This window comes from Phyllopteryx taeniolatus, chromosome 5 (genome assembly GCF_024500385.1).
Source record: "Phyllopteryx taeniolatus isolate TA_2022b chromosome 5, UOR_Ptae_1.2, whole genome shotgun sequence".
Lineage (NCBI taxonomy): Eukaryota > Metazoa > Chordata > Actinopteri > Syngnathiformes > Syngnathidae > Phyllopteryx > Phyllopteryx taeniolatus.
In genome coordinates, this window is record NC_084506.1 from 27,875,151 (window position 1) to 27,896,874 (window position 21,724).

The 21,724-nt window shown below is 41.8% G+C and overlaps 1 protein-coding gene across 5 annotated transcripts in view; it reads left to right on the forward strand.

The window, feature by feature from the left end:
- Positions 1–26: 26 nt before the first annotated feature.
- The window catches only part of otud7a (OTU deubiquitinase 7A), a 53,612-nt gene continuing 31,914 nt past the window's right edge, over positions 27–21,724 (forward strand). For 3 of the 5 annotated variants that reach the window (XR_009788671.1, XR_009788670.1, XM_061774459.1), the window contains exons 1-3: positions 27–184; positions 16,799–16,927; positions 20,290–20,443. Coding sequence is in view for 3 of the 5 variants with exons in the window: in XM_061774459.1 (XP_061630443.1) it covers positions 20,359–20,443 (85 nt within the window). In the remaining 2 variants the exon portion in view is untranslated. Of the gene's footprint in view, positions 185–9,569; positions 9,640–16,798; positions 16,928–20,289; positions 20,444–21,724 lie in introns of all 5 variants that reach the window. The other 2 variants (XM_061774460.1, XM_061774461.1) reach the window with 2 other exon arrangements.

Here is a 21,724-nt window from a genome sequence, read left to right on the forward strand (position 1 = left end):
GCGGCAGCCGGAGGGGGCGTGGCTTATCTGTGCTGCAGCGGAGGAATATGACACGGGGATGAGCGAGCGCAAGAGAGAAAGACACAGAGAGGAGGGAGGGAGACGGCCAGCCAGGAATTAACGGTTCGTCAAGAGGTCTGTACTGATAGCGTTACGATGGGGAGCAATGACTGACGGCAGAACGGTAAGAAACACTCGGGTTTTCATTTTTTGGGGGGGCTCCCCTCACAGTACGGCAGGCCCCGCTTCTATGACTGCTTTACTGCCGAGCACAATGGGTTAGCACTGCGGACAGGTGCACCTGTCTTCTGTATGTGCGTGGACGTGCTTCGATGCGTTCCACTTGGGCTACGGTTTAGCTTTTATTTTTAGGTTTGAGGCTCAAACATCCAAGGCCACCCATTACGACAAGTGGACGCGATACAACGATAACCAGTGGCGAAGAGTTAAACACGGTCAACATGAATGTGAGGCTATGTGTGCTTAGTCACATCTAGCTTTTGTGATATACAGTAGCAATGTACACGTACATGTGACAGTCGGATGTGTTTTGGGAGGCTGGCCCGTTTTCTAACCAATAGACATTTAGCTCACTGAATCTAGCATACAGAATATCAATCACACTTTTTTTTTTTCCTGGGACAGATGGTGTAACATAAAGAGATATGAGCATAATAATCATACATGACTTATTAGAGGTGGACAAATGCAGCATAGTACAGTAGTACTTTTAATCTAGTTCCTGGGTAATGTACATTTTCCTCATCAATGGCCTGGTTAATGGTGTCTCCCATCAATGAATGCCTCAAGGTATGACGAAGCCACTATTTTCCTTTTTTTTTTTTTTTCAGCTTTACATTTATGTCTGTCAGTCATCAATTTAAGTTGGGAAAACTGAAGTGAACAAATGATTCCAAAATTATTTCTTATTTTCCTTTTGTTTACAACATACAGTATCTATTCAACGCTATCCTGCTTTTTGGACAAGGCTAGAACAGAGCCACAAAGCCAAGGCGAGCCGGTGGGTGCCAGGCTAAGCTTGTGCCATGCCGTCTACTACAGAAGGCGTCAATAAAGAGACGGTGCTTGGCACCCGATCAGTTACCACTGCGAATTCTGTTCCTGTCAGTGACATTTAGACGCACAAAATCAGAACAGAGATGATGATTTATGTGGAACTCAGCTGGGCTTTCTTGTCACTCATGGCAGCGCTCAGACAATGCGCAGTGACATTCCTTTGCAAATATCCCTGCCAACTGACCACTACTGCTATTACCTTAGCAAAGAATTCCCCCATTATGATCTGTAATTGTGAAAAAAGAGCAAGAAAGCAATGGTTCCTATAATAAAAAGCACATGACAGTCATGGCTTTCTGCCATGTCTACATTCGCCAAAGTTTAGTCCATCAGAGGAGATGTAACCACCGTCCAGTCACTGCCCTTCTTTAAAGTGGACCCTGCTCTTCAGACATACCTACAGGTGGGGAGGCCATGTCAAGCATCTTCCTGCATGTAGAGTGGGGTCATCTAGAGGCCACTGAGGTGCTCATCTCACAATGTTAGGCAACCTATATTTACTGTAAAGCAGAATTGTGAACAATATATATATATATATATATTTTTATTTTTATTTTTTTTTGTGCTCGCAGATTTCCCTGACACTGAAAGCCATTAAAAGTTGAATTTGTTAAACAACAAAAACACAGTTAGAACTTGAATAAGCCAAACCAGATAATGTACATGATGAGCCCGCCACACACCGAGCGACATGGCCGAAGCCGACTGTACTGTCAAGCAGTGCATGGAGGTTGGCAACTAATTTTCATGAGTAGCCAACGGTGGGCCACTGGTTTTCCTGGGATTCAAAATTTGAATCACCAGTGCACGGTGCCACAATGTTGTGGGTGTAACAGCCAATCAAAATGCACATGAGCTTTTACACACACAGAAAATACTGTTTCCGGGTTTGAAGCATAAGAGAGACCCAGCTGGCTGGCACCGCCAAGATGTACTAATACAGTTTATACAGTATACAGTGAGGGTGGAATGGTTCACAAAATCCACCGTTCGGTTCGTGTCTCCGTTTTGTAGTCATGGTTTTCGGTTTTGTTCGGTACACGTTGACTCTTAGAAAAATCAATTACATCTTGTATAGTTAGTTTAAAACTAGTGAAAGTATGTTCATGTAGTTATGATTTATTATTATTATTTTTGCTGATATCTGGGATAGGCTCCAGCACACCCGCGACCCTAGTGAGGAGAAGCGGCTCAGAAAATGGATGGATGGATGGATTGTTGCTGTTATTGTATTCCATCCATCCATCCATCCATCCATTTTCTGAGCCGCTTCTCCTCACTAGGGTCGCGGGCGTGCTGGAGCCTATCCCAGCTGTCATCGGGCAGGAGGCGGGGTACACCCTGAACTGGTTGCCAGCCAATCGCAGGGCACATCGAAACAAACAACCATTCGCACTCACAGTCATGCCTACGGGCAATTTAGAGTCTCCAATGAATGCATGTTTTTGGGATGTGGGAGGAAACCGGAGTGCCCGGAGAAAACCCACGCAGGCACGGGGAGAACATGCAAACTCCACACAGGCGGGGACGGGGATTGAACCCCGCACCTCAGAACTGTGAGGCTGACGTGTTATTGTATTATAATTATTTAAATTATTTTGTGTTAATCAGAAATATATATTTGCTGTTCTATCTATGCCAGTGTCTTATTTACTGACAGGCAGAATGGTTAAATGCTCTTCTATTGGATGGCAAATGCTACAATAAAACTATCTATGCAGCAGAACAAGTGTTGTCTCCCTACATATATCTCAGCTTTGTGTTCAACTAAAGAAGCCCAAATTTCACACTTAGTAAGTACATTTGCGACCAAATTGAGATTGTTGCAGTATTCATACTTTTTATATTTTTGTTTCGTGGTTTACTGTGAGGCGGCACGGTGGTCGACTGGTTAGAGCGTCTGCCTCACAGTTCTGAGGACCCGGGTTCAATCCCCGGCCCCGCCTGTGTGGAGTTTGCATGTTCTCCCCGTACTCCGGTTTCCTCCCACATCCCAAAAACATGCATAAATTGGAGACTCTAAATTGCCCGTAGGCATGACTGTGAGTGCGAATGGTTGTTTGTTTCTATGTGCCCTGCGATTGGCTGGCAACCAGTTCAGGGTGTACCCCGCCTCCTGCCCGATGACAGCTGGGATAGGCTCCAGCACGCCCGCGACCCTAGTGAGGAGAAGCGGCTCAGAAAATGGATGGATGGATGGATGGATGTATTTGTGGCTAGAAAGCCAAGCACGGAGAGTTTCTGTCGCCAAAATGCATGGGTGCAGTCAGTGAATGGGGCAATCGATCACTGTCAAAAGCCTCAAAATATCTATACTCTCTCTCTTTTGTCTTGCCAATTTCCTCTTCTTTGTGGCCATCTCTTTCTTGACAGTCATGTAATGTTTTTGTGGTTCAATTAAATAAATAAATAGTAAGATATTATATATGGAACCTCAAAACCTGAAACGGTATCAGCTTTTCAGCAGCGCGTCGGTCGATGAGCGTTACTCAGTTGCTTGATGTGCATTGAAGAGTCGTCGACTGTCATTTCTTTCGCGATGGTTCCTTTCCTTCGCGTTGAGCCGTGTCGATCAGTGTGCACTAGCAGCATTTAGTCCCTTTATAGCTAGTTTGTTTCCCCCCTCTCTTTATTTTATTGGTTAACTGTGAGCATGGTAATCAATCTCTGTTGTGGACCAAATCAAGCCGAACTAGCTGGCAAGCTTCGGGTCCGAGTCCTGAACAGAAAGCCTTACCGAATTGTTTTTTGGTTTTTGTTTACCTTGACTCCGTAAAGTATCTTGGTAGTCAGAATCCCATTTTATATTCAATACTGAGTAGTTAAATCCAGGATCGTCTTTTTAAGACACTTTATCATTCATTCACGCTGAGTACTGTTTGACTTATCAAAGTATGAAATTATATGAAAATCCACATTCCGCTTCTGGAAAGTCAAAATCGTCTGATGATAACGCGGATTTAAATGGATATCATAGAGTTTTGACAAGATAAGGCTCTGCTTTACCAGAGCTTCATGTGCTCTACTGCCTGTGTGGCTTTGACATTTCTGATGACTTCATAAGAGGCTTTAGTATGATATTTATCATGAAATGGTGTCTTGACAGACTACATAGCCGAATTAAAGGCGCTTTGCTGTACTGTATAGGACTTTAAAATTATTTTTTTTTTGTCCTGTTCGGCTGTTAGGTCAAGCATAATGGAAGATCTGCTTCCCTTTTATGCCGGAACAGTTTTACTCTGTCACAGTGGAGTTTTTAAGCTTCCGCTGTGGTTTTATGGTATTATAATTGAAGTTTATTGAGAGTCAGAGTCGATCAGTCGAACCGAACAAAGTTTCTAGAGGGGTGAGAGAAACAAAGACAAAAGACAAAGCACTAATTGTAATCAGGATGAGAGAAGTAAGTCATTACATTATCTACAACAATGAAACATTAAATATGAGTGTTGCATGGGGCTTTAGTGCTACACCCTGTGAGGGAAGGACAGGACAACATAGAACAGGACAAGGACAGGAGAGGAAGCATGCAGGACAAGGGTTGTGAACCCGGCTGTACAACTGAAGTGTGGTGGGATTAACTATGTAAATTATAAAGGTCTACAGGATGAGAGCATAAGCGAGGGGTTACACAAGCAATTTGCATATTCATGAGTTATTTGTCCCAATAAGTGAGTGGCCCCACACCCAGTGACAGAGTCCCAGGGGTGTGTGCCTGCGGACACATGCAAGTGAATTGACACCTTTTTACATACACAAAGACTGACAGAAGTGTCCTGTAATTGCTGTGCCCGCACCGCGGAGGTTGAGGGCCCCACCCAATCAATCGAGGGGCGGGATCAGACCCAGGGTTCCACCTGAGAGCAGCCCAGTGACGGGACACGTCCCACACTGAGGGACTCAGGGCGGTCCGCCGACCCCACCGAAGCGCCCCGACAACTGGCCACCCGGTGGGGGCTGCAGGGACCCACTTTATTTTGTATAAGCTGTAGATTTGTGTTTTTTGTCATTCTAAACGTATTGTTACAAATCTGTATCCAGTAGCTACGGTCAGCAGACATGGAAAGGTCTGCTTCTCATTTGGTGATTGGTAAATGGATTGATTTAGTATATGAAATTAATTTATAAACTTTTAAGAGATTTTAGGGAGCGGGAGAAGCTTCACTATTTGCTTGAAAAACTCTGGCAGTTCGAGGGTGCTCTGGAGTGTTGGTATTCTTTTTTTTTTTTTTTTTATTGCTGCTTTTAATTTATTGTATTGAAGAAATGACTTGATCTCGCCTATTATTTCGTAAAGCCATTAATGGTTTGTGGCATTTTAATTTACCCTACATTGTCACAAGCAATGATCTATGAATGTCTATGTCAGCCAAAGCAGTTTTTATTGTTAAAGCATTTCAATAATAGTATTTTAAGCTGCCTTATTTTTCCAGCTGTGCACAAGGTCCAAAGCTATAAAGAGGACACTATAAAGCCAAATCTCCCAGAGGTCGTACAATTTTTATTTCAACCAAACTTGTTGGAAAAATATTCCTAACATCATGCAAAATGCAGCATATGGCGCTAGACATCAGCTTAATTCTCCGGGGCCTCTATTACATGAGCATCAAAAACTAATGAAGCCGAAAGGATTGTGGTCGATCCTACAGGTTCCACTGGCATCACTCCTGGAAGCAGGCTAGTTGCCGGAGACGTCCACCTTTGTAGCATTTTCCCCACAAGGGGAAACGGGTAAAGGTATCTCCTGTCTTCAGCAGCAAGGGAACATTTTTCCAACTCAAACAGAACACGGTTGCACAGGATATCCTTTGTGGCACAATTCAGATTCATGAAAACCCACAGTAGGTCATATTCTTTCACACTCAAAAGGAGGTCAGACGTCCTTTTCTATGCTTCTGGAAACTCTCCATTTTGTCTGTCAGTTTCTTTCTGCTGCTGCTTAATAGTGCCTGTATCGGAAATGCAGGCTCAAATCAGTTGTTCATCCATCCATCCATCCATTTTCAACACCGCTTTTCCTAGTTAGGGTCGCGGGACGCTGGAGCCTATCCCAGCTGACTTCGGGCGAAAGGCGGACTACACCCTGAACTGGTCGCCAGTCAGTCGCAGGGCACATTTAGACACGGACAACCATTCGCACTCACATTCACGTCACTGAGTGGGAACTGAACCCACGCTGCCTGCACCAAAGTCAGGCAAGTGTACCACTACACCATCAGTGACTATCAGTTGTTCAGCTGTTGCTCATTCAAGATCTTAAGTAGAGTAAACAAAGGCCTGCTCTCTTCGGCTCTCATTGAATGCTTATCAAACAAACAAATGAATAACATATTGATGAGTAAAGGCAGTACCTATGCCCTTTCAAATTCAATAACACCACACCCTTGTCTGTTAACAGCCAAAACAAAAGAGGAAATTGGAAATTACTTTGGGTCAACAGGGAGAGCAGTTTAAAGTAGTGGTTTTCAAGTTCTGTCACCCTGGGACCCGCTTTTTCTATTGTCATTAGGTTGCAACCCACTTTTATAGGAGTTAAGAACAATAAAGAAAATGTATGATTTAAACAAAAATTGCCTTTTAAAAATATATATCATGTTTTTAAACAGGCGGCACGGTGGACGACTAGTTAGCATATCTGCCTCACAGTTATGAGGAACTGGGTTCAAATCCGGCCTTTCCTGTGTGGAGTTTGAATGTTCTTTCCGTGTCTGCATGGGTTTTCTCTGGGTACTCTGGTTTCTTCCCACATCCCAAAAACATGCATGGTAGGTTAATTGATTAAATTTCCCGTAGGTGTGAATGTGAGTGGTTGTTTGTTTATATGCGCCCTGCGATTGGCTGGCGACCAGTTCAGGGTGTACCCCGCCTCTTGCCCAAAGACAGCTGGTATAGGCTCCAGCACGCCCGCAACCCTAATGAGGATAAGCGGTAAGGAAAATGATGGGTGCATATTTTTAAACATACCTGTAACGAAACATACTTACATATTCAAAGTGCCTTTCAGAGCACCTTATTAAGGAACTGAGGATGTATGCAACAACTGCATGTATTGTACAAAAATTTTATCGTGAAATTAGATATCACAATTGCACAAAATTCGATACTATACCTCTACATCATTTGCTGCTATAGGCAGAAAAGGAGAGAAACTCATGGTGTGGCTCCCATCGCCCCGTGACCTCAACCCTATTGAGGATTCTTTGAGCATCCTGAAGCAAAATACCTATGAGGGTTGTAGGAAATCCACATCCAAACAGCAGCTCTGCGAGGCTATTCTGACATCCTGCAAAGCAATTCAAGCAGAAACACTCCAAAAACTCACAGGTACAATGGATGTAATAATTATGAAGCTGCAATCAAATAAGTCCAGTGTTAAAATATAACTTGACCAGTTAAATTGTTTTTGATTGAAATAGCTTTTGATTTCAGTAAATATGACCTCCTAATGCTGCAAATTCAAGAAATGACTATTTTCAATTCTTTACAATATGTAAAATCTTTGGAAACTCTGTTGTGCAAAATTTGGGTTAGGCATCGAGAATCAAGAACCGATTGGAACCGGGACTAACGTTCCGGTTCTCCCGGAATTGTTCAAATTGAAAAATTTCGGTTCCCAGTTTAGATGCCTAGTCCGGCGACCCCGAAGTAGAAGTGGTGAAAACCAACGAAGAAGAACATGCACGAAGACGTCCTTGTGCCCAACGGCGGCGAACAAAAGTGTGTCTTAACTTTGTTCAAATTAGTCGCCTCAGTGCAACACTTGGAATAAGATTATAGTGTGCAACGGAGGCTACCAAGATGTGTAGCGTCTGACGCACTCCGAGCCTCAGGCTACACCGCGCGGAGCTTCAGTGAAGTCAACTCTCACTCAATTGGGCGAGTTAAACAATAAAATATGTCTATACCAACATTGAGACAGCTAACAAGTTAAATGGTTGGTTGCACATTTGCACTGATGGTTTTTAGCATTTATTTTAGTCTTCAAACCAACGTAAGAGCCAATGGCAGAAAAAAAGCTTAACATTGAGCGAAAACTTCACCGTAGCAACTTTACATCACAATGAATTGGGACAAAATTCACATAAATGCATAATAATTTTATTTCAATTTACAGTAGGTTTCAGAACTACTGTAATTTCTCGTGTATAATGTGCATTCCCACCCCCAAAATTGTCAAGTCACAAGTGCGCATTATATATAGGGGCAAATGGAAAAAACTTTCACATTTTATAAATGAATGCCACCATCTAGAGGTTATGAAAAAGCTGTACACTTTCATTCCAAAATGACACCGCCACCTAGAGGTTATGAGAAAGGTGTACACTTTGATTCTAATATTCCACCGCCACCTATTGGGTTAAAAAATGTGTAGCCTACACTTTAATTCCAATATGGCGGGGGTAAGTATGACTGCTTATATGTACAGTTGTGCTCATAAGTTTACATACCCTGGCAGAATTTGTGAAATAGTTTTTTTTTTTTTTTTTTTTTAAATATGACTGATGACTGAACAATAACCATCATTAATTTCTTTATGGTCATGTTTTGTTTAATGATAATGCTTTTCTGAAATGCTTGGCCGTTTAATTTGAATCCCATTAAAATGAAATGTGTTTCACCTGGTCCTTCATGTTTTCTTTAAAGAATTGTACCCATCTCACAAATTCTGCCTGGGTAATCAAACATATGAGCACAACTATGTGTTTTCTAATTTACTAAAAAGTAGGGCTGTGAATTTCAAAATAAGAGCAAGCAAATAAAACAAAGTATTACGTTTTCAAATAAAGTGCTTAACTTCAGAATAATTCTTTGAAAAAAAGTTACAAAATACACATAATAATTTGTTTTGATCATATGGGTGGAAGCAAAATCTTGCATTGTAAAAATGCATTATACCTGGGTAGAAGGGTTTTCCAAAATGTTGAGGTCAACTTTGGGGGTGCGTGTTATACATGGGTGCGCATTATACACGGGAAATTACGGTACATGAGTTGATCTGATGAAAACTGAAGAATTCTGTGCGTGTGACACCGGGTTGGAAAGGCCCCAGTCGAGAAAGCAGGTTTCATTTACAGTGATAGCAGAGCTAGGGGGCTGACATTTAAGGGGGTTTAGATCTTCTCCTGTGCCCCTCAGCAACATTAGCTTTGCTTTTATTGAATGCTGCACACGTAGCTGAGTTTGTGTTCGTTGAGTCAGTAGTGTGCATCCTTTTCAGAGCAGCATTGATTGAGACATACCTCAAATATTCATGTTCTAAAAACAAGTTCCAATTCTTTGCACACTCTTGCTGCACTGGCAGTGTGCAGTGTGGCAATGAGATGTAAAGTGACATTATTGCTTCCTGTTGCATTTCTCACCTGGCATGTGAAGCATGAGTCTAGACTTTTAAAGGCCCAGGAGTTGTAAAGCAGGGCAGCAGTGTCACATCTGTGTCATGATTGTTGACAGTGGATCAAAACTGATGCAGGCTCCTGGCTGCTGTGTTTCCAAAGGATCCCCCTGGCTTGGAGCCAATAAGCAGCTGTCTGACTCTTGCACAGTCATTTCCCCAAACAGAAAAGGGTAAGTGTTGTAGATTTTTAGCCTATCCACTTCTGTACAGCTGTTTAATTTTCCTCATGGGATGAATAAAGTATCTATTAATTTATCTAAACATGTCAAGCTCCTGGCCCGTGGGATCAATTTGAAGTCAGGATGACATTGGCCCACACAACGGCATCAGCCAAATATATGCACGCAATTCCATGAGCGTCTTCTTATTTGTATGAACTATACAGTACTTGGTGTTGGGGAAATATACCAATTTCAACAGAACCACATGGCTACTTATGCATCACTTGTGCGTTTTAAGTACTAGTAACACTGCTAATTTTTGAAGCTTTGTTTGTTGTGGATTGAATGAAGACACATTGCCGAATAACTCGTGGTTGTATCTGCGCAAATCTGCCTTCAAAAAGTGTTTTCGTCATCGAAAAATGCATTTATGGGATTCGGACACAATACAAAATTATATGGACGTGATTCACTATTATTATTCTTGTTTTCTGTGAAGTTGGAAGTAAACTGTGTTTTTTGTTGTTTAAAGGTACTGTAGCTAGTTTATTTAGTTCGCCCCAAACCGTCATAGTTACGAACTCGAAATCACTAGATGATCTAAATTTCATCAAGTGCTGGCGATCATACTGTATGCTAAATTACTTGTATGAGCTATACAGTAGTCAGTATTATAACTATTTGGTGTTGTGGGCAAAGTATTTTGGTGAAGATCTCCATGACAGTCTCAAGCATTAGCCGCTGCCGACATGCCCGTTAGCTTGTGCCGTAGCAGTTTCCTAATCTTCCTGGTGTCCACATACAGTATAATAAACAGTACAAATAATAGATTAGTACAGCATATAGTACATGAATACAGTAGTTACACAATTCATTGATATCGTAGTTACGCAAAATGCTATTGAGTCAAACAAGTAAACATGAACACAAAAGACATCAATTAATAATTTGATAAGATATGAAATCAAATACTGTTAAAACACAAATTTATTTTAATCCTCAAGCAACACCTCCCAGATGAATCAAGTGGATATAATAAAACCAGATGCAGGCATGTCAATCTCGCAGCCACATCCGGCCTGCCACATCATTTTATGTGGCCGGCGAAAGCAAATTATTTGCGTCAACTTCCATGATTGTTGCTAAAATCTGTACCAAAATTTCACATTTAAATATGTAATAAATAATAATGTTGAGAAATAGCAAGCATTTTTTGTTGTTGTTACCAAACCCCTTTTTACAATAACCTGAACCATAGTTGAGTATACTGTTAACTGACTTCTGATTTAAAAACTAGTTATCCATCATTTTGTTGTTTATATAAAGTAATACTATGATTGGCAATGAAAGATTTATGTGATTTCACCGTCATAACAGCCCTTTGAGGGATACCGTACCAACAATGTGGCCGTGACAAAAATTAGTTTGACACCCCTGATCGAAACTATCACAAATCAAAATCTGTGAATTTTTTTTTAGTTTTTTTTAGATTTGTTTTTTGTATGGTCACATTTATTTTTTTATTTTTGCTGCTAACATATTATTGTTATGTTAACAATCTATTCAGCCCACAATTTGCCGTTTTTGTGTGGATTTTTTTTGTGTGTGCCTTTTTCAGGAAATTACTCTTTAGGCTTTCTGTTGGCTTAAATGGCCATACAGTTAGGTGATAAAGCAGGGTCTGTTGCTTTGAGATGCAGTTTTCAACCTGTAAATGTGTTTTTAGGTAACTGAAGAATCCTTTATACAGCATGGGTGTGGACTACTGTTGTCACGATTCCAAAAATCAGAATCAGAATCATCTTTATTTGCCAAGTATGTCCAAAACACACAAGGAATTTGTCTCGGGTAGTTGGAGCCGCTCTAGTACAACAGACAGTCAATTTACAGAACACTTTGGAGACAGAGACATTGACAAAAAACAATTGTGCAAAAAGATGCAGAGTCCTCTAGCACTTAGAGCAGTTCGAATAACTAATATTGCAATAGACCGGTGCAATGACCATTGTGCAAGGGGCGCTGAGACTTCAAGGAGTGTATGCGGTTTAAAGTGACGAGTAGTGCGATAATCTGGGACAATGTTGGTTGTGTAAATGTTACAGATACTCCTCAATCAGTGTGCAAATGGAGCAGATGCTACTCTGGCATGACTTTGTTACTACATGCATAGCATTTCTGTAGGGTGACAATGCATGGATGTACTGTACAGACGCTTTCCCAAAAATGTGAATATCATGGAAAAGTTTATTTACTTCCATAATTCCATTCAAAAAGTTAAACTTTCATAGATTACAGATTCAGGGCCCAGAATTTAAACAATTTCAAGTATTTATTTGTTCATTTTTCAATAATTTGGTCTTCCAGCTCATAAAACCCACAAACTCAGGTATTCAAAAAAATTTAATACTGTGATGAAGTCAGCCCAAATTTTGCAGGCCATAAATGTTTTAAACTCAGTGTCACACACTAATGATCTACTAAACTCAAAGCACATGCTTAGGTTACCCCAGGTGTCATTAAATTGCTTCAGTTTGGTTCATTTGTTTCAGTTGGGTTCAATATGGGGAACACTGCAGACTTGACAACTGGCCAGAAGACCATCAATGTTACCCTCCATAGGATGGGTAAGCCACAAAAGTTCATAGCTAAGGAAGCTGGCTGTTCACAGAGTGCTGTGTCCAAGCATATCAATGGAAAGTCTAGTGGAAGGACAAAACGTGGCAGGAAAAGATGCACCAGCAAACGTGATGACCGTGGGCTTCGGCGGATTATCAAACAGAGAAGATTCAAGAATCTAGCAGAGATCCAGAAAGAGTGAAATGAGGCGGGAGCTTAAAAAACCACCCCATTCAGACGCATTCGAGAGCTGGGCTACAACTGTCGGTTCCTCGGGTCAAGCCACTTCTCAGCCTGAGCCAACGTAGGAAGCGTCTCAACTGGGCAAAGGAGAAGAAGGACTGAACTGTTGGCCAGTGGTCCAAGGTCCTCTTTTCCGATGAAAGTTAAGTGTGCCTTTCATTCGGGAATCAAGGTCCAAGGGTTTGGGTGAAGAACAGAACACAAGCTGCTTGAGGTCCAGTGTGAAATATCTACAGTCAGTCATGATTTGGGGTGCAATGTCCAGTGCAGGTGTTGGTAAACTCTGCTTTCTTAAATCCAAGGTCACCGCAACAGTCTACCAGAATGTTTTAGAGGACTTAATGATTCCTTTTGCTGAGGAGCTGTATGAAGATGCAGATTTAAATTTTTTGGAATGGGTCTGTATTTCCTAGCAAGCTAGTGCTAGAACTAACGGTTGTACATAAACAAAATATGTCGGGTCCGATCTGAGAAATCGCCCGTGATAGATAATAGATGGATAATAGAGCTGTCTATGGGAGAAAAGCAAGCCATTTTGCAGCTGAGAGAAGAGGGAAACTCGATCAGAGCTATTGCACAAACGTTGGGCATAGCCAATACAACAATTTGGAATGTCCTGAAAAAGAGAGAAACTACTGGTGTACCGAGCAACAGACATCGAACCGATCGGCCAAGGGTATCAACAGCAGTTGACAGAAACATTGTGAGAACTGTGAAGAAACACCCAAAGACAACAGTGACATCACTGCCAACGTCCACAGGGCAGGGTTGAAGGTATCACAGTTCACTGTTTGAAGAAGACTTCGAGAGAAGAAATATACAGGCCATATTACAACATGCAAACCACTCATCGGCAAAAAGAATCGGAAGGTCAGATTGGATTTTGCAAAGTACAGAGATGAGCCACAAAACTTTTGGAACAAAGTTTTATGGACTGATGAGAAAAAGATTAACCTCTCCCAAAGTAATGGAGGTCTACCAGAATGTTTTAGAGGACTTCATGATTCCTTCTGCTGAGGATATATATGGTAATACAGATTTCATCTTCCTTGCTTTGATGCTAATGCCATCACAGTGCTTGACTGGCCAACCGACTTGCCAGATCTAAACCCCTTTGAGAAGCCATCCATCCATCCATTTTCAACACCGCTTATCGTGGTTAGGGTCGCGGGACGCTGGAGCCTATCCCAGCTGACTTCGGGCGAAAGGCGGACTACACCCTGAACTGGTCGCCAGTCAGTCGCAGGGCACATATAGACACGGACAACCATTCACACTCACATTCACACCGTCACTGAGTGGGAACTGAACCCACACTGCCTCCACCAAAGTCAGGCGAGTGTACCACTACACCATCAGTGACCCTTTGAGAATCTATGGGGTATTATCAAGAGGAAAATGAGGGGCACCAGACCCAAAAACAAAGAAGAACTGACAGCAAGCATCAAGGAAATCTGGGCTTCCATAACTCCCAGGCAATGCCACGGTGCATCAAGGCAGTGATTCAAGCAAAGGGATTCCCAACCAAGTATTGAAGATTAACATATCGTTTTGAAAGTACCATATTTTGATTGATTTAATGTGACCCTAAATTCTCTCTTTTTTCTACAAAAACTGAGAAGTAAATGGTGATTTCTTCATCCATCCATCCATCCATCCATCCATTTTCTGTACCGCTTTATCCTCACAAGGGTCGCGGGCATGCTGGAGTCTATCTCAGCTATCTTCGGGCGAGAGTCGGGGTACACCCTGAACTGGTCGCCAGCCAATCGCAGGGCACATAAACAAACAACCATTTGCGCACACATTCACACCCAAGGGCAATTTAGAGTCTTCAATCAACCTTCCATGCATGTTTTTGGGATGTGGGAGGAAAACGGAGTACCGGGAGAAAACCCACGCAGGCACGGGGAGAACATGCAAAGTCCACACAGGCAAGGTCGGATTTGAACCCGGGTCCTCAGAACTGTGAGTCGCCAGTCGTTCACCGTGCCTCAAATAACACATTAAAGATAAACTAATATCAAGAACAAAGCTTGGAAAAGCCACTGCATGTTTTAACATTGGTGATTGTTTAATTTGAGTAAAGATGATTTTAAGACATACTGGACCTATAACTAGAATTTTCTGCCACAAACCTCCATGTACAGTACATGTATCTTCCTATAATGCAGGCAAAGGCGTTCAAGTGTGAGTCCAGTTTACCTCCCACGTGCTGCAATATGCATTGCACGTGGGTGACTATTAACTCACCCCACTACTGTATCATGGCCATGCATAAGCAGTGCATGCGTACATTCATAGAATAACAGCAGGTTGTTCATGTAGATGTTAAGCATCAGGGAGAAAAAAAAATCAACCTTTTCCTCTTGGTGATTATTGCTGATTGCCTTCCTGTATTATACAGTACAGGAGAGTATTAATTTTCCAAAGGCGGACATATTGTGTAGGTGAAGTGATGTGTGTTGATAGTAGTGGTAACGTCAGTGTCTGAATGTCCACCATCGTTTTCACTGGCAAAATAATAAGAGTTTGGTATTTACTATCTACAGTGCACATGCCTAAGTGAAAATAGCATGACTTGAGGTTCACTGCTCACAGATCAGTAGATGACATGTTAACAAGAGTAATTTTGTGACTACACACTGGTGAATAATACATGACTTGATGCTGTTACCCAAGTGTGCGCTCCTTAGCTCAAAGTGAGAGCATAACGCTAATTATATTGTTAGAATCGATTATTCCATTGATTCATCGAATAATCAGATAATTTATTTTGCATTGAAGTTTGTTACAAAATAAATTTTTCCAGATCACTGTTTTTTTCCCAGACTCATCAACCTTTTAAAAACTAAGAGTTACTTGATACTGACTAATGCGAAGGGCTACGAGTTTGAAATACGCTCAGTGGTGGTCAATTATCTGTGAATTTTCACTAATTGTGGATAGTTGGGGTCCACTGCATAGTATGCAAGTCAGCATTTTAGTTTTGAGTTATTTTCTGATTAATAGAGGATACCGTACGACTTCAAGAATGGACCAAAGTTCCATTTTAATTCTGGGGTGGACTTTGCCGTTCACGCCTAAACCGAAGTCATACTGTAGATTCTTCGTTGGAATTTAGTTTTGTTTTTAAATAATCATGCCATCTAACTAACTAATATACTTTGCTACGTAACCCTCTTGATGTTGGCAGGAACCATGATAAATTATTTTTTAAGACCTGCAACAAATGAACATGCTTGGAAAATGTTACTACACGAGTATGTCATTTATCATTTGACTTCTTCCCAATATAATCAATTATTGATGTAATAGTTGAAGACTGAAGCAGTTGTTAAAGTAAAAGAGCATATTCAGGCTTGCTTCAGAATCCAAATAAGGAAACTGAACTCATATGCGTAACCTTTTTAGTGTTCACAATGAATGACGCATGGTGTATATTTTATTTTTACTATGAGAACTTTGACACCAACTCTTCGATGCTTGCCATCATTCTTGTGGAGAGGCTGGTGTAAGGTGTTGCCCGCTGTGCCCTACTGGGTAGAAAACATGATCAAAAAATACTTTCAAGGAAGGCATTTTCCCTGCAGGGTTCATAACAAGGCTGCTTTAGTGTTTGGCTTTAGGTATACCATTTGAGGAGAAAAATAGCGAAATGAAAGTAATTATACACACTACATATTGTATTGTTGCATTTATGGAACAGTTTAGTTACATTTCTTATGGTTGGAGGTCTTTTATATACCGTCAATCTGTCCCAATCCATCATATAACTTCTGTTGGATGTGTGTCATTCATGATGGTCCTTCCTGGAAGTTATCATCCATCCAGGCAGCTTCTCTGCATTTAGCAGCATCAGCAAGTTAACATGTTTTTGTGTATAAGCAAAGATGGTAAGGCTAGTTTTGCACTTTCTCAACCAGGTTTCTACTCATTTCACGTGTGTCTACATTTTATTGAGATACTGATAGCCTGTGCACCAAAGCCATTTTGGTGCTGTCACTACTAGAGTTGAGGCTCTGTGAGCAAAATAAATGTTTTTTGTTTATCTCGGAATGTCATTTTGCAGAAGCTGACAAGTAATACGACAAACAAGGCAGTGGAACTGCCTTTTCTCCAATATAACTCGAATGAAAGTCAGTGACGAGTTAAAAAAAATACCTAAGATCATAGTAATGCTTCTACTCAGTTGAGACAGTAGAAGTGTGATTCCATTCGATGTCTTAGCTTCAAACTGAATTCAGTCAGTCAGAACCTTAACAGTATAGTTTCAATGGATGTCTTGTATTATTGTTTGTATTTCAAGGTTTTCTGCATCCCCACTGTCTTCCTCTCCTTCTCAACTTGTGAAGCCATGGACTAGAGCTGCGTCTGGTCCAAACGGTCCCGCGGTCATCTGATGGCTTCGCATCAAACCTCAGCAAAAATACGGAAAGTAAGTGTGCTAACTAAAAACCTGTATGTGCTTCATAAGAAAAGCAGCACTGACAGCCAAATACATTTACTGTATTGATCTCATCCGTAAGATGCCTTGATACACTCTAACAAACGTGAGCCTCTTTTGTAAGGTGAACTTAGGCAAACTGATGCCACAGTCTGTAAGATTTAGAAGTAGATACAGCAATATCCACCCATCCATCCATTTACTACCATTTATCCGAGGTCGGGTCGCGGGGGGCGTAGCTTTAGCATGGACGCCCAGACTTCCCTCTCCCCAGCCACTTCATCCAGCTCTTCCAGGGGGATCTCGAGGCGTTCCCAGGCCACCCGAAAGGCATAGTCTCTCCAGCGTGTCCTGGGTCGTCCCCGGGGTCTCCTCCCGGTGGGACATGCCCGGAACACCTCACCAGGGAGGCGTCCGTGAGGCATCCGAATCAGAGGCCCCAGCCACCTCATCTGGCTCCTCTCGATGTGGAGGAGCAGCGACTCTACTCTGAGATCCTCCCGGATGACCGAGCTTCTCACCCTATCTCTAAGGAAGAGCCCGGACACCCTGCGGAGGAAACTCATTTCGGCCGCTTGTATCCGGGATCTTGTTCTTTCTTTAATCCCATGAGTAAATGTTCTTGTCATTTATTTCAAATTTATGGCAAAGGGGGAGGAACTGTTGTCGTGCCAGTCTACACTGCCATTAACGAGGATGAAGATGATAGGATGCGGGACGGGGGCGCCATTGCGAGGTCTCGCACAGGGCGCCATTCAAGCTAGCACCGCCCCTGACTTGCATTATGGGTCTGCGCGATCAGCTGATTTGGCCCACTTCTCTAAGGGCACCAGTCCCAAATCTTTTTTGCAACACAGTCTGGTTACACGTAAAAACAAATTTTGACAGACTGTCGTAGCTGCTGTACAGCAAGACAGAGACACCACTTATGTGGACCCCTGGTAATATTTATTAGAAGCGAAATAATTTTGTTTCCACACCAGTTCCACAACTTTTTATTTATTTATTTTTAGATTTTTTAGTTACTGTAACTTTCTACCTTAGCTCCAGCCTCCTACCTTGAAGAGTTGAATACCAAAGCCCTTCTTTTTCCAGTTGCCAGCTTTTCTCTTGCAGCTCTGGTTTCAGTGAAAAACAGCCAAATGGAAACCAACCCGTATTTTCTTTTCATGTGGAATTAGTGGTCATTTTAAGTCCTTCATGTGGATAGCGTAGAGAAAATATTACAGCGTTGTCTCTTTACTTAACGTCTTCTGTAGTTCACTTTGTAATGCTTTATGTGTGACTAGAAAAAGTTTTAAAAGGATTTAACGGAACGACGGACTCCCGCCCACATGATTTCATGTCAGATAGAAACATGCAGCCGGCTGTTTCTGAGTCACAGTTACCTCCCACGTGGGGGGGGGGGGGGGGGGGGGGGGCTGATGTGAACATGACTGCTCTTAAAGGAAAAGATGAGGTTACTTGGAATAGTTTCTATTTCTGTGTCTTGTCCCTCAACACTTCACATAAAAGCTACAGTGGGAGGAAAAAATTCTTCAATTTCTGCATAAATTGGTCCAAAAATGTAGTCCGATTGTCATTTAAATCAAAAGAATAAACTGTCTGCTTAAACTAATACCACAAAAACAAATACATACATACACATACACATCTAAACATTAACAAGACAGGGAGGAAAAAGTAAGTGAAGCCTTGGATTTAATAATTGGTTAACCCTCCTTTGGCAGCAATAACCTCAACCAAATGTTTCCTGTAGTTGCAGATCAGACGTGCACATCAATCAGGATGATTGCATTGGCTTTTGGGAGCTGGAACGGATGAATGGCATTTCAATTCATTTTAACAGGGAATGTTGATTTGATATAAGAGTAAACTTGGTCACAAATTAAACTCCCGAGTCAAGGTACCACTGTATTTTGAAAATGTAGAGCTTGGGGTTGGTTAAAGGTAAATGGGTTTTCACTTGCATAGCCCTTTTATACCTTAAAGTTACTTGAAGCACTTTAACAACATCTCCTCATTCATTGACTGATGACATCAGGAGCAAGTGGGGGTAAAGTACAGTGTCTTTGCTGAAGGACAGTTTGACATGGTCCGGTCTTGTAATCATGAACCAAAGTAAAAATGTTTGCTCGTTTTATTAAGTAGAATTTTCATGTACTGTATCTGTACTTGATTTGGTTATTTATATTTCTGGCAACTTTCACTTTTATTCCACTTCATTTCCTGAGTAAAATGTATACAAGTCATTTTACTCCGATAAATTTCGTCTAACCATCTTTGTTACTTGTTACTACAAAATAAACAATAAAGAAATTGTTTATTGACGTGCCTGAACAGTAGAGCACAAAGCGGAAGAATAGTCCTGCCCCAGGGATACCGTTAGAGGGAGGTTATGAAAATCAGACTCAGGTAAACAGGAAGACCTGATACGGGCACGCTGGCAGTCTCTCTCACTCTGTCACTCGCTCTCTCGTTCTCTGTCGCTTGCTCTCTTTCACTCTCCCCCTATAACGCAGTCCAAATGGCTGACAGTAACTAGGTCAGCTAAACTATTGTACACCCTAATTGCAACTTTGACTTAAATTTAAAATCGGTTAGCAGCTCTTGAGAGCCGATGGTAGCTGAGAGGACATTTTAAAGCCTAGATGCGTCTGTTCTCCTGTCATTTGTGCTGTTTAATGCAAACAGCCCGCAAGGCGAACTGAATGTCTTTAGATGCGGGTGGGGCATCTCCAGTGGGCTTGATCTCTTCTTGGGTCAAAGCCACAGGCCTTAGCAGGCTCTGTTCTGCACACAAAGGTCCACTATTGGTGTTGTAAACCTGTGGGTGTTTGTTTCTTTGCTGCTGTTGCTCGGAGCTGCTCTCTGAACCCCCCACGCTGCTTCTTCCTGAGGAATGAAAGTTATGCATGAAGTCATTCATTCCGCGGAACGAGGGAGTGAATGCATCTCATTAGTATTGTTTGTGACCTTAACTATTGACCATGAGAAATTAGTGGCTGTGTTTCTTGGACTTAAACATGTTCTCTCCTAGTAAACAGAAGCATTGATGTGGTTTAAGATACTCAATCACAGCCATCAGCCCACAGAGGCAGGAAAAAGAGCTTTGTTGCTCTTACAGGCAGTGGGCCAAAGGCTTTGGAAACAAGCAGGTGTGTCCTGTATATGACCTCTGGCTGCGGCTCTGTTGATATTACATCTGTACGGCTGGGTGTTATGTTATGACTGTGAGTAAGATGAGGAGGAGCGCCGCTTGCACTTGTTTGACCCCAGCTTCAGTTGGGACGCAAAAAGTTTTCTCTTGAGTGCTTGTTTTTATACGACCTTTCTCATTATTTCTTTGTCAGATGAGAACGTGAAGGCTGGCGTCCACCAAGGCCTCCGCTGCACCGTGGGCAGCGCACACACATGATCACATGACTCTGGACATGGATGCGGTCCTGTCAGACTTTGTTCGGTCCACGGGGGCAGAACCAGGTTTGGCAAGAGACCTGCTGGAAGGTAAGTGACTGTTGTTACTAACTGCACTTAAAAGGGATGGATGGTCTGATTGGTCAACTACTTCTTGATGTGTGCTGGGTTCTGCGATTAAGAGTGGGGAGAAGCGGGATGGAAATGAGGTGGAAAAGGAGGAGAAAGGAAACAAAAGAAGGGAAAGGAGAATAAGCGCTCACGACCAGGAGCCAGCTCGCTGATTTAGAAGAGGATGTGACGTTTTTACGAGTGTTCCCAAGAGACAGCTTTGTGGCCATTCACTGTGTCTCAATGAGGAGCACTGTGCTACTGGCATGTAGGCTTAACTCACATAGCCAACCAAACAAAACACTGGAGTGCAGAAGTTCAAAAGCCAACAGAATTATGGTCCATGGTTAGTGAGATCTGAGCCATTGTTCTCTGTAAATGGAAATTAAAGAAGTTTAAGATCATACATAGTTTATTGTAAATAAACAAATATAGAATTTGTTTCTGTATGTGGTGTAGCTGGTTTCTAGTGCTGTAATGTTTCTGCTGTTATACACCTTTCACATAGAAATGCAGAAGAAACATGAATGAGTTCTATTAATTTATTTTCAGACGCCACTAATGGTGTATTGTTTTGCCTGATTTCAATGCAGGCAGCGTGGATTCAGCTCAAACTCAGTGATAGTATGAATATGAGTGTGAATGGTTGTCAATCTCTATATGTTCCCTGCGATTGACTGGCGTAGTTCCGTCTTTTGGCCGTCATCAGCTGAGATAGTTCCAGCTCCTTGTGACCCTGAACAGGATGAGCGGTGTTGGAATTGGATGGATGTCATTTATTTTTTTGAACTCATTAGATTAATCTAAGTCTTGATTAAAGCTTATTTCACTTTTTTCAGTTATTTACTTGCCTACCGTAATTTCTCATGTATAATACGCAACCCCCACCCAATCAGGAATTCCCTTCTACCTATGTACAATATGCAACATTGATTTGCTGGTATCCAGGCTCAAAACATGACGTATTATCCGTATTTTATTAGGTTTTTCAAAGAGATTTTCTGCTCTGCGTGCATGAGCTGGCGTTTGTGTCACTTCCTCACCATGCATTTCTACTCGAGTTACGATATTAGCAAAGAACAAAGACTGTGATCGATTCAAATCAATGCTGGATGATACAGTAAGTATAACATTTTAATAGTACTGTACCATCTACAATGACCAAGAGAGAAGCTAGTCCATTTATCTTGGGGTTATTGTGAAACACAATAAAAAGACAACAAAACAGCTACTCAGGGATGTAGCTGACTCCAGAAACAA